We start from the raw sequence: 11,235 nt of genomic DNA on the forward strand, positions 1-11,235 counted from the left end.
AGATCTTTGTCAGCTTCAAGTTTGATATTAGTCTTCTTTTGTGACAGTTATCTGAGATTTTCCGTTGAACTCTCAAAGTTGTTATAGGATCATAATGTAATCATATCATGCTGATATGCAACATTTATTCCAGGAAGATGATTAAATGTGTTTTGATAAGTTTGTGTGCAAGTATACCTTACCTAGAACACCATCACATATGCCTCACCATTCCAGTCTGCAATACATTCAGTCATATGATTCATGGGGGGCATTTCATAAAGCATTTTGGTCGGATATTTTTCTGACAAACTGTTAAAAGCTATTGAAATCCTTGCATTTGATTGGCTGAGAGCCCAATTTGTCCGACAACTTGTCGGACAAAATGCTTCATGAAATGCTCCCATGGTCACACACATAAACATGTAAATTATTGACACTTACCGATGGGCTTGTCTTTTTGCATTTTACAATTCCGTATGGTACATGTCATCTTTGGTGTATTTCTTCTCTCTCTCTTTTTTTCTTGATATAATGATCTGATTAACATATTTAGTATACATGTATGAGTTCAGTAAGGAATGACATTTTCCATTATGTTAACTAACACATTGTAGATAGCATTCTCTATGATCTTAGATTTTATGAAAGATGTCACTCTATATGTTTATTCATCAGAGTTTGGCATAAGGTGCAAATCCAATAAGTCTGTCTGTATGCACCACATCACTTTACTGCCCAAAATTGCTCATACATGTTTCCAACTTGTAACTGTACTTTTGCTCTCAATTTCAAATAGTGAATCAAAATTATAGTGTTTTTTTTTTCTTTTTTTTTTTTATCCTGTTCATGTTATGGCAAAGTGATCTTTACCGTGATAATCCCAGAATTTTATCATGAAACTCTCATCAATATGTGTGATTCTAACATTCTATGAAGTCTGAAATTGTTGTGTACGCAACACATTGTGCTATTCCACATTTTTAGCGCAAACTCTGGATAGCAGCATTTTTATATGAAAACTATGCTTTCCAAAAAAATCTTGACACCTTGATATGATTGTAATCAAATTGTGCATCCGTCCACATTTTTTATGTAAATCACATGTGTACTTATTCAGACAAGATACATGAGTATCATGGCAATCACGAAGACTGTAAATATTTGGATTGTAGTAAATTTATCACCAATGACTGTTTCAATCCTCCTTTTTCTGTATCTCACTTCATTGTCTTTGCTTTATCATTTGCACAATATGGATGTATATACCTTATATCAAATGCAGAAATCTTATATTCGTAAATGTAGAATTTGCTATTTTGTAATTAGTATAGTTTTTTACTATGATTTCAATGTCGCCCATTATTTGGTGTCCTAGTTAAGTTGTGCAGGTATCCATAATATTTGTATATTTATAGCAGGCATGGTCTTTCAAAGTTAATAGACAAAGTACTTAAAGAGTGTGTGTGTTAGAGTAGTAATGAGTAATGTGTGCTTTTACATTTACACGTTAAATTATCATTCTATCAAAATCATGGATAAGAAGAAGTAAGTGATTGTTTTCAATTTCATATTTTTGACGAAAGATTTATATATATGCTGTGTCATATACAATTCTAAATCACTGAATTTACGATAAATGAATTTCAGTATCTTAACATGTACCAATACCCTAGAAATCAAATTTGTGTGCAGCTAGGATACACAAAAAACAGCCATAATTCACCTGTTGGAGCTCTTGAAAGTAGGCCTATACATATTTTGATAAATCAAAATATATATCTATAATAATCTGGCACTTGTGCTCCACGCGTTTAAGTTCTGCTCCATAAGCGCCAGTACTGGCCTGTGCGCATTCTAGCTATATGCGTACATTTTTACGAATAATAAAAACAAATATCAATAGTGTGATCGTTTGATTTAAAGAATCAAGTAATCGACTAGTCTATTACAAGTCCTTTCTGTTTTGTATACTCTTTAAAAGTTACTTTTATACCGCAATGAATAAAAATCAGAGTGACAGAAAATTTGAATATTTTGCAGAGGGCATGTCTCACGTATATTCTACAAATATAGTAAACATAATACTCGGGGTATTGGTACACTTTAATTATGAGATTTGATGGACTAACAGCTTTGAAAACAGACCAAAACAAAACATGGCAAAGATGGAACTGTTCTGTGATTTTGATTTTTGTCACATTTTGGATATATGTACAATTATTTCAACTATGTTGCTATACGTTTGTTTTGATGTGATTTGGAAAATGTACAGCCAAATACCATTCTGTGTTATATAATCTCTTTCTATAGACCTCTCTTTCAAGGACCCCCCCCCCCTTTTTGGTAGTTTCAGCAGTTTACACAGGCTGTTTGGAGTCAGTAACAAACTGGTTAAAGATATACACACACAGGCAACTCCCATTTTAAAGAAATCCTTGAGACTGATAGTTTTCTTTTTCATAATTAAGATTATGTTATAACCGAAGGAAATTTTGCCCCATAAACTTTATTGATAATAATTGTGGGACCTGAATATTTACTTTGTTGTTGTTACCATGTATATATGTGGTGTGTCATCACGTTTCCAGCATAAAGTCTGATACCATAAAAAGGAAGAAAAATATGTGTAAAGCTGACTTTTGCAATATAACCTGAGCCGTTTCTAACATTTTAAATTCTTTTTAAGAATATTTTCCTTGTAATGAAGTGGAGCAAATAATATATCAACTTAAAGCTTATCATCTAAAAAGTTAATATCCGTCCAAAACCCCCAAATTTATTTTTCTGACATTATATGGTTCTCTTGATGACACATCACATTTTTGATGGTCTGCATTAAATGCTAATCAATGATTAGTCAAAATGCAATCATGTGACTTGCGCAGCAAGGGTCGAAATTGTTATACAATGTATTCTGAGCAGTGATGCCACATCAGGTGATATAATTCCAGAAATTGGCTGGCTGCTGACGTGGTTAGAATGAAATCACATGTATTTATGTGGACCATATCATACAAGAGATATTGCCTCATCTATTGTAAAATAATATTTGGCAGTCCCTTGAGACTTTTATTTTCCCTCAGTGCTGCATGCTTCAGGGGTATTTAATCTGTTGGGGAAATATAATTTGTGGGGGAAGTCAAGTGTTAAAAAATCGATAAAGGGAATACCTGTTAAATATCGTCTCAGCATGATTTTGTTCATTTTTAGATCGAGATACATGTTTGTTATGTTTGTTTGGTTTTGGGGGGTTTTTTTTGTAGTTGATTGTGAATCAAAAATTAAAGTCAAACATTGCAGCTTTATTGACCCGTCAGATGAAAATAAAAATGCACAAACAGATCTATAATTTACACCACCAAGTCAGATGTGACTTTTTAGTGCCGGGTCTATGACTATTCTTTGTGCTACAAGAACAGGCCATTCTAATTTGCATTTGCATGGAAGTGCATCTGTATAATCCATGTTTTCAAACATTGCATTTTGTTCTTTTTATGTCATTCACAGAATAGAGGCAAGGCTTCGCTATTTTTGTGTTTGGTGTCCAAATGCTACATAGAAGAGTTTGACCAGATGCTAGAATGGTAGACATACTACATGTATGTGCAACATTGCTCATTTACAATCATCTACCTTTGAAATTTACACTTACATCTCATTTAAAAGACTCATTTCTTTGGATGTTTTCTTTTGTCCGAAAGTCGATATGTGTTTGTATGTTTTCTCATTTTGTGAAATACAAATTAAAAGTAGAGATTTTCTTCATTAATCCAGACAAACGTTGTCATTCTAGTGTTTCTGGTGTCATTTATTTTATTGTGGTTGACTGAATTTTGCATTCGTGATTATGGAGGTGATCCTGTAAAGAAACTCAAGTTGCCAATCACTTTATGCTAGCTGTTCATTGCACATGTAACTCTGTTCTTGCCAACCCTGAAAAAGTTCCACACCCAGCTGTGGTTACTTACAGTACTTCACTTTCTCTCTCTTTCCCTGCAATTAACTTGGCACTGTAGAGGCTAATTGTAAAAGTGGAAACGTTTCATAAAAGTTGAGATTAAACAGAAGTCGGGTTATCATAAGTGAGTTTATCAGCCCATCAGAATTGGGTATCTTGAGACTTTGATATTCTGACTTCTGTTTGATCTCAACTTTTTGATAGGCAAAGGGCCCAGATGTTCCAACATGAAGTGTATCTACATGTACTTAATGTCTTACTTAAATGAAAATAATGTCAAGGAATCATTATTCATTATGGCCATGTGTAACACTTGCACTGCCTTCACACGCACATATACATATATACACACACACACACACACACACACACACACATGCATATATGTAGATATACAAAGAGTACAACCTTTCAACCTTCCCATCACTATTCCTGAAATACTGCATTAATTCAAGAACTCAATCATGCTAACACCATGACAGCAAAATTACACTTATGTAGCACAACACTTTTTCTTTAATACATGAACATGTGGAGTATTAAAGTGTAACAATCGTTAACCAGAATAAATGTCGCATTTCTTTATACAAGTGTGAAACAATTGTTCAACCTTAATTTGTTCCAAGGACAGAACATAGCACAATAACTTTTTTTTTTCTGACTTGTGCAAGTTATTATTACAAGCTCTTTGTGGTAGAAATTCTATGTAATAATATACATATCGGTGGGCTTAACACAACACTGTAGATGATTATGCCATCAGGATATTGATGCTAATTGCTGCACAGATGTAGCACCATGTGCCAGTTCAATGTCTGTGATGACAAAATGTTGATGACTTCACAAATACCAAATGTCTACTGTAGGAGGTGCAAGATGACATTTTAATAACACAAACTCCATGATTTCTCGGTCGTAAAACAATGCTTCTTACACAGTAACAAGTGGTAATTCTGTATTCTCAATCTCACAATTTGATATGCTTAGGCATCTCTCATGACTTGCAATTCTTAAAATAATACTAAAATGTATGATACAAATCCAGTATACCGCCACTTTAATTTAATGCAGTCTGCCTATATGTATGTTTACTCTCCTCTCTGTCAAGTTCATAGTCCACTGAAATGACATGGTTTTAATACCATAATGCACAATTACAATGAAGGAAATGATTATGAAGCTGCTGGTACAGTGTATTCCTGTTATAGGGAAGTCCTCATACAGGACTGGTGGTTTTCTTTCATTATATTGAAATGTTGTTACAGCTGAACAGTACAGTGTATCAGATGTTTACATACATATATAATTTTGGGACTTCAATTCAAATTACTGTGTGTTGTAACAAGAATTTAGTTTTAAATGTGTTTGTTACAATAGCAATGTACTGTGTACACCTACATTTGGTCTACTTTCAAGATGATACATCTGTGCTAAGTAACAATGTAAAAATGTCACTTGACCACCTCATTATTTAGTCTCTTGTATGACGTATTGTACGTAGGTGTATGTGGGAGAGCACTGAAATAGTTTGTTCATCCTCGGATGAGAAAAAAATATGCATAGACAGGGCAACTACAAAACTGTACCTGCATAAATGAATGGAAGAATATGATAGACTCCTAAGATGCTGGATATCTGGAATATGCAGAGACTCCAACTCTCCCGTTTTCGATGGGAGATCTCCTGCCGAAAACCCATTTTTGCAAAATCTCCCGTTCTCACGTTTGAGATTTAATTTCTCCCGCCCTGGCTCAATGTCTCCTGTTGGAAAGGATTTCTTACTCACATGTATTGCTATCGTATGTTGCAAAAATAAGCCTTAGATAGCACCAGAGAGCATCTATAACCCTAGGAACTTCGCGTTTCGCACACATAAACTTGGAGTCTTTCGTTTGCTAGGGGTTTCAGGCGGGAGAATCTCCAGATCAGAAGGTGCTTCGGGTTAGAGTCTGTGAATATGACATATACAAAATAGTTCAAAAACACTACAGCTCCATCTAATTTAGACAAATATACACCTGAAATCTAAATACAAAAAGGGAAACAATTGAATTCACATTACACTTTAATAGTCTACTAGCTGGATTGCAGGAGCCAGTTCGTTTGTTTTCTAAAAAGGGCTGTAAAATCGATGTCTCTTGGAAGTACCCCACAAAAGCAAAAGTAGAGAGCAGCGGTTTAAGTTTGAGAAAATCAGGAGTTTGAAATATATTCACATTCGAAATGATAACTTGCACTACTTTATATTTCTTGCTAAAACACCACCATTGTCCAATAAAATCATCATGCTGCGAAAGGCTATCCATGCTTGACAGGAGCTGGAAGTTATCAGTTATTTGCATAATATTGTAATTGATCATTCTCTTTTTACAGTAACACTTCTGTGGACTGATTTAGACAAGTCCAACCATCTTGACCTCACCACATCTTTAAATGTGTTAACCGTTAGGCATGTTCTACATTAAAGTTAGTGGTTTGACAGGCTCCAGGCCTGACATCAACAGTGATTTTGCCCTCTTCATGCACAGCATGACTGCAGCAAGAGAAGTTTCAAGAACTGACATTCTTGTATGTATCTCAATCTAGAATATGCCATTGGTGCGATAGAAAGAGTCCTTGACAATGCGAGAACGCCCAAATGAGGGGGCCTTGAATTCCTTCACAACGTCATCTAGTCTCCAACCATATTCCCAGGAGCTGGTAAGTGGAACTTCGTATTTGCACTCTGGTTTCTTCAGCTTCCGAATCTGCAGATAGGCATAGCGTCCAGTGCCTTCCTTGCTAAATCCTTCATACAATTGTGCACGCACCTTCGGAGTGGCGGGTCTCATCTCCACAAGAAGAGCATCAGGATTTTTTCCAGCCAGCTCTGCAAATTTCTGCTTAGATTCTTCCTGGGCCTTTGACACGTCAGTCTTTGCTGGTGCCTTCTTGGTTTTTAGTGCCTGCACAGGAATCAGCTTTACTTTGGGAACCATGTCCGGGCGCTTCTTTCGAGCGATAGCCGCCTGTCCGCCTTCGCGGGACTCCCTGGCAAACTCCTTGCTGTATTTCTCGTGCCATGCCAGGCGGGTGTAAGCCTCCTTGTGGATGGATTCAGTCCAGAAATTTTGTCGTTGGACATCAAATAATTCACGCGGCATCTTGAGAATATAAGACTATTTCAGTGACTTGAGCTGAAGAAAAGTCAGGTTTCTTATCCTTTTCACTTGAAGGATAACCAGGCACAAATATTAACGGAAACCGCGGAAACCAGTTCCATCTACACAACTATCTGGCTGTAATCATCCGACGTAATGTACGTTGTGTATAATTGGTATCTGTCTGTACGTAACGTGTGGCATGTATGGGCCCACACACATGCATACCGGCGGCGCGTGGAGGTATATCAACAAGGGTGTCGTTATGGTTACAAGACTAGACAATGGCACGGCATGTACCATACAATTGATAGGGGAGCAACGTGAGCATCATAGAATTAAACTTACTTCATTCTCGTGTTTTCATAAAAACAAGAAGTAATTGCTTTAGCCAATTAATACGAACTATATATGTAAAAGTATTGATGTTAGAATTAATGTGCAAAAAATATATTTTTTCCTAGTATTTGTAGTCAGACCCCATGAGAAGTGGATGAGACACAGTCGGCTCTCTTGTGCCGGTGATTGCCGTGCACACATGGATACCATCGTTGTATCAGGGAGGTGGTAGAGCCCCGCCTCCTGGACGTCAACATGGTAGCCAGACACAATGTTGTAACCCTAATTGAAATTGATTTTTGATGGGTAGAGACGTAGAGACGGGGAAGAGATCGTTTGAAATTTGAAGTTTGATTTTTTTTTTTTTTTTTTTTTTTTTTTTTTTTTTTTTTTTTTTTTTTTTTTTTTTTTTTTTTAGACCGGGGGCTGTCTTTCAGTGTTTTTGAGTTAGTTCTCCACAATTTTTTGCTTCTTAAGTATGATAAGCCAGTTCGCAATCAGCTCATGTGCACATTGGTACAAATGACATTTCTGGTGGGGTTTTTTTCTCAGTTGGGTAGGCACTTCATTCGTTTTGGGTTTTTTTTTTTCCAATAAACTTGCCCATATAGATCGGCTGACCAGAAAGGTCCGTCAATTTTATTGTTTTGTGTTGAATGCATTAACAACCATTTTCTAACATTGCTGCCAAATACCGTCCGGGCTTGCTGTCAGGGGATGTGCTAGCAACCTTAATTTATAAGGAATACGTAAATAATCATTATATTTCATGGATGCTTAATAACATGCCTGATTCCACAAATCACCTTTTCCTTCTCATGCGCAAAGCGGAACTGTGATCAAAGACCTCTTAATTTGTCTCTTTCAGAAGACAGAGGAATAGGTTTTCCAGCCCATTCATCAGATTTGCATTTGATTTGATGTAGTAATGCGATCATTCAAGTTCAAGCGAATGTGAATGATTATCGAAATCAACATTTGAGTGCTAGCTATTTCATTCAATTTGATTGCTTCAGCATTCTATTTCATGTTTTTTTTTCTCATGCATGTGTAAAAAAAGTGAGTTCAAATTAAAACTGCACGCGAAACGCATTCAAATTCGCATCAGCACCGCCATGTATTGATGAACGTTAAGGAATTCAAATTCATGAAAAGGCACTCACAGCATTTTGGGCAGTGCTTATCGTTACTGTCATGCTTATGTTCTCAGTAGTAACCCATTTCATTCTGTTTGAACAAATAATGCAAGATTAATGTATGATGTCTTTGACTTATACTGAAATTGTTAGTTCCTTTCACAAACCGTTATCCAAAACAACAACTTTTATATGCATACATGCAACAACTTTCATATGTACGTATGCATGCATATGAGTTCATTTATAACGACTTTTGCGTCTGCTTGATAATCATGCATATAGCTTGAATATGGACAGAACTGTAATATAGCTGAAGCATTTGACAACCAGCAAATTAGTAGGCTTATATACTGTTGATACACTCATGGTGGGGGGGGGGGGGGGGGGGACAGGTCTATACGGCTCGATCAAGTAACGTAATGTACACATAGAGACGAGGAAGGTGATAATTCACCAAGCATGCCAAAGAGATAATGTAAATATGGATCTGGGCGTGTAAAAATTTGAGAAATGTATCCATGTTGTTGATGATGAATAAAGTGAAACTGGAAGAAACAGAAAGAAGAGAAATACATAAAATATTAGTGAAATTATATTAAATGAAACTTTGAAATGTAAATGAAATTATATGTATAGACCTATTAATCACATTATCTTTTTCACCCCAAAAGTAAATGAACTTCAAAAGAAAGTGAAGAGTATTCCCTATATACAAAACGATACAAAAATGACAAAAAAAAAATCAGATAAGAAAAAGAAGATAGACTATGTTATGACATTTTGAAATTAATTTTTTTTCGGAAATCATTTCTTGACCAGTTCGTATGAATATTCAAATCAGCAAGTTGATGATGTCATGCTCTCACAATTTTTTATTCATCGAATACAGAAATCTTTTCTTGACCAGTACATATGAATATTCAAATCAGCAAGTTGATGATGTCATACTCTCACAATTTCTTATTCATTTCGAATACAGAAATAACAAAAATCTCATATTTCAGCAGCATAAGTATAAAACTTGCCTTATTACCACCCAAAATAAAAAAGAATAAATGTTAACTCTCATAACCCATTCTTGCAGGGGCGGATCCAGGCATTCCGTAAAGAGGGGGCGCCTTTTAACAAAGGGAGCGCACCCCCCCCCCCCCCCCCTTTCTTTAATTTGAGGGGGCCCCGCGTCCGTGCGCCCCGCCTGGATCCGCCACTGTCTTGGTATGGGAACGGATGCTTTACTTATATTAGCTAAAAATACAAATTTATCGAATTTCATAGATAACGTTATATTTTTCTCAAGATTTTTTTAAAGTTTTTTTATTAAGGCAAGACTGGAAATTATGTTACTGTCAGACTATAATCTGTGAACTTTGATTTTTGTTTTGTTTTGATCAGTTTGAACTGAGAAGTAGATTTAGAATTACAGTAAACAGTAAATATGTACAATGTTTCTATGCCTATACCTTTTCATTTTATCTCCATCATCTTCATGATCACATTATTCTTCTCATACCTTTTCATCATAATCATATAATTCACCATATACCTACATATAGTATCTATGCACTGGAATATGAAAACTTAATGCATTATTATTATCACATTCAGATTTTTTTCTCCATTCTGCTAAACTAATAATGTATACGTAGATAGGTTTATTCGGCTGCCACGTGTTCAAGCATCCGCTCACAGTGGCATTCTTTCTTCTGCATAATTTCCCAGGTATGATTATTTGCAAATTTGTATGGTAATGCAATATATTCTGGGCATGGAGTCAATGTAGGCCTATAAATTTATCTTTTCTCCTTTGAATCATGTATACTACATTGTAATCTGTGCTGATGTTTTTAAGGTATTACTGAAAAGAATTCTAATTCATGGATATAAAATTATGTTGAAGAAAATGCATCAAACAAACAAACAAAACCAAACAAATACATACATTAGAAATTTGTGAGGGTATATGATAAGAAATCATCAACTCGCACATTTGAATATTCATATAAGGACTGAAATGACCAAGAAATGTTTTCCGAAAATTCAAAATGTCATATCCAAAATTCATTTCTTCCTTATTTCTCACCTGACGTGTGCCTGATTTTTGTTATTTTCGTGTCGTTCTGTATATAGGGAATAATTTTTCCTTTCTTTTGAAGTCTATCTATACGTCTAGGGTGGATTTCCTCTTTAAAGTAGAAAATGGGAATTTTACGTGTGTAGATGTTGTTTGAGTCCCATAAAATAGAGCTTGTTTATATGTTGATTGAATTCGAAATTTTAAAGGCGAAGTTGTGTGCCTATAAATGAAATTGAAATTGGTACTTGGAACGAAATTGAACGTCTGCCTAGCCGGCGCGAAATTGAATGCAAACTTTGCGTTGTTAAATTGAATGAATTTCTCTCTCTTAATAGTTGAATGAAATTTAATCTAAAAGGAATGACTCCGAAACGAACTTGACTGAGCCATCATGAGAGCAGAGTATTGACGAAAATCGCTTGAATTTCAACGCCTTCTCTTTAATTCCATTCAAATCTGATGAAATTTGGCGGGAAAACATAACCCTCACTGGGTCAGTATACGGGTACATGAAATGGCATGCACTTTTCTTTAAAAAAAAAAAAACTTCATGCAATTTTCACGCAATTTTTCATGCAATTATCTTATTTTTCTTATTATTGT

General features: G+C 35.4%; 1 protein-coding gene across 1 annotated transcript; it reads right to left on the reverse strand.

The window, feature by feature from the left end:
* Positions 1–4,430: 4,430 nt before the first annotated feature.
* Positions 4,431–7,245, reverse strand: LOC139727622 (protein SPMIP1-like). The gene has a single exon (XM_071638606.1). The coding sequence runs from the start codon at positions 7,081–7,083 to the stop codon at positions 6,523–6,525; it is 561 nt and encodes a 186-aa protein (XP_071494707.1). The 5' UTR covers positions 7,084–7,245; the 3' UTR covers positions 4,431–6,522.
* Positions 7,246–11,235: the final 3,990 nt, after the last annotated feature.

This window comes from Diadema antillarum, unplaced genomic scaffold, assembly GCF_040938485.1.
Source record: "Diadema antillarum isolate AM-2024a unplaced genomic scaffold, OU_Dant_1.0 scf00000018, whole genome shotgun sequence".
NCBI lineage: Eukaryota > Metazoa > Echinodermata > Echinoidea > Diadematoida > Diadematidae > Diadema > Diadema antillarum.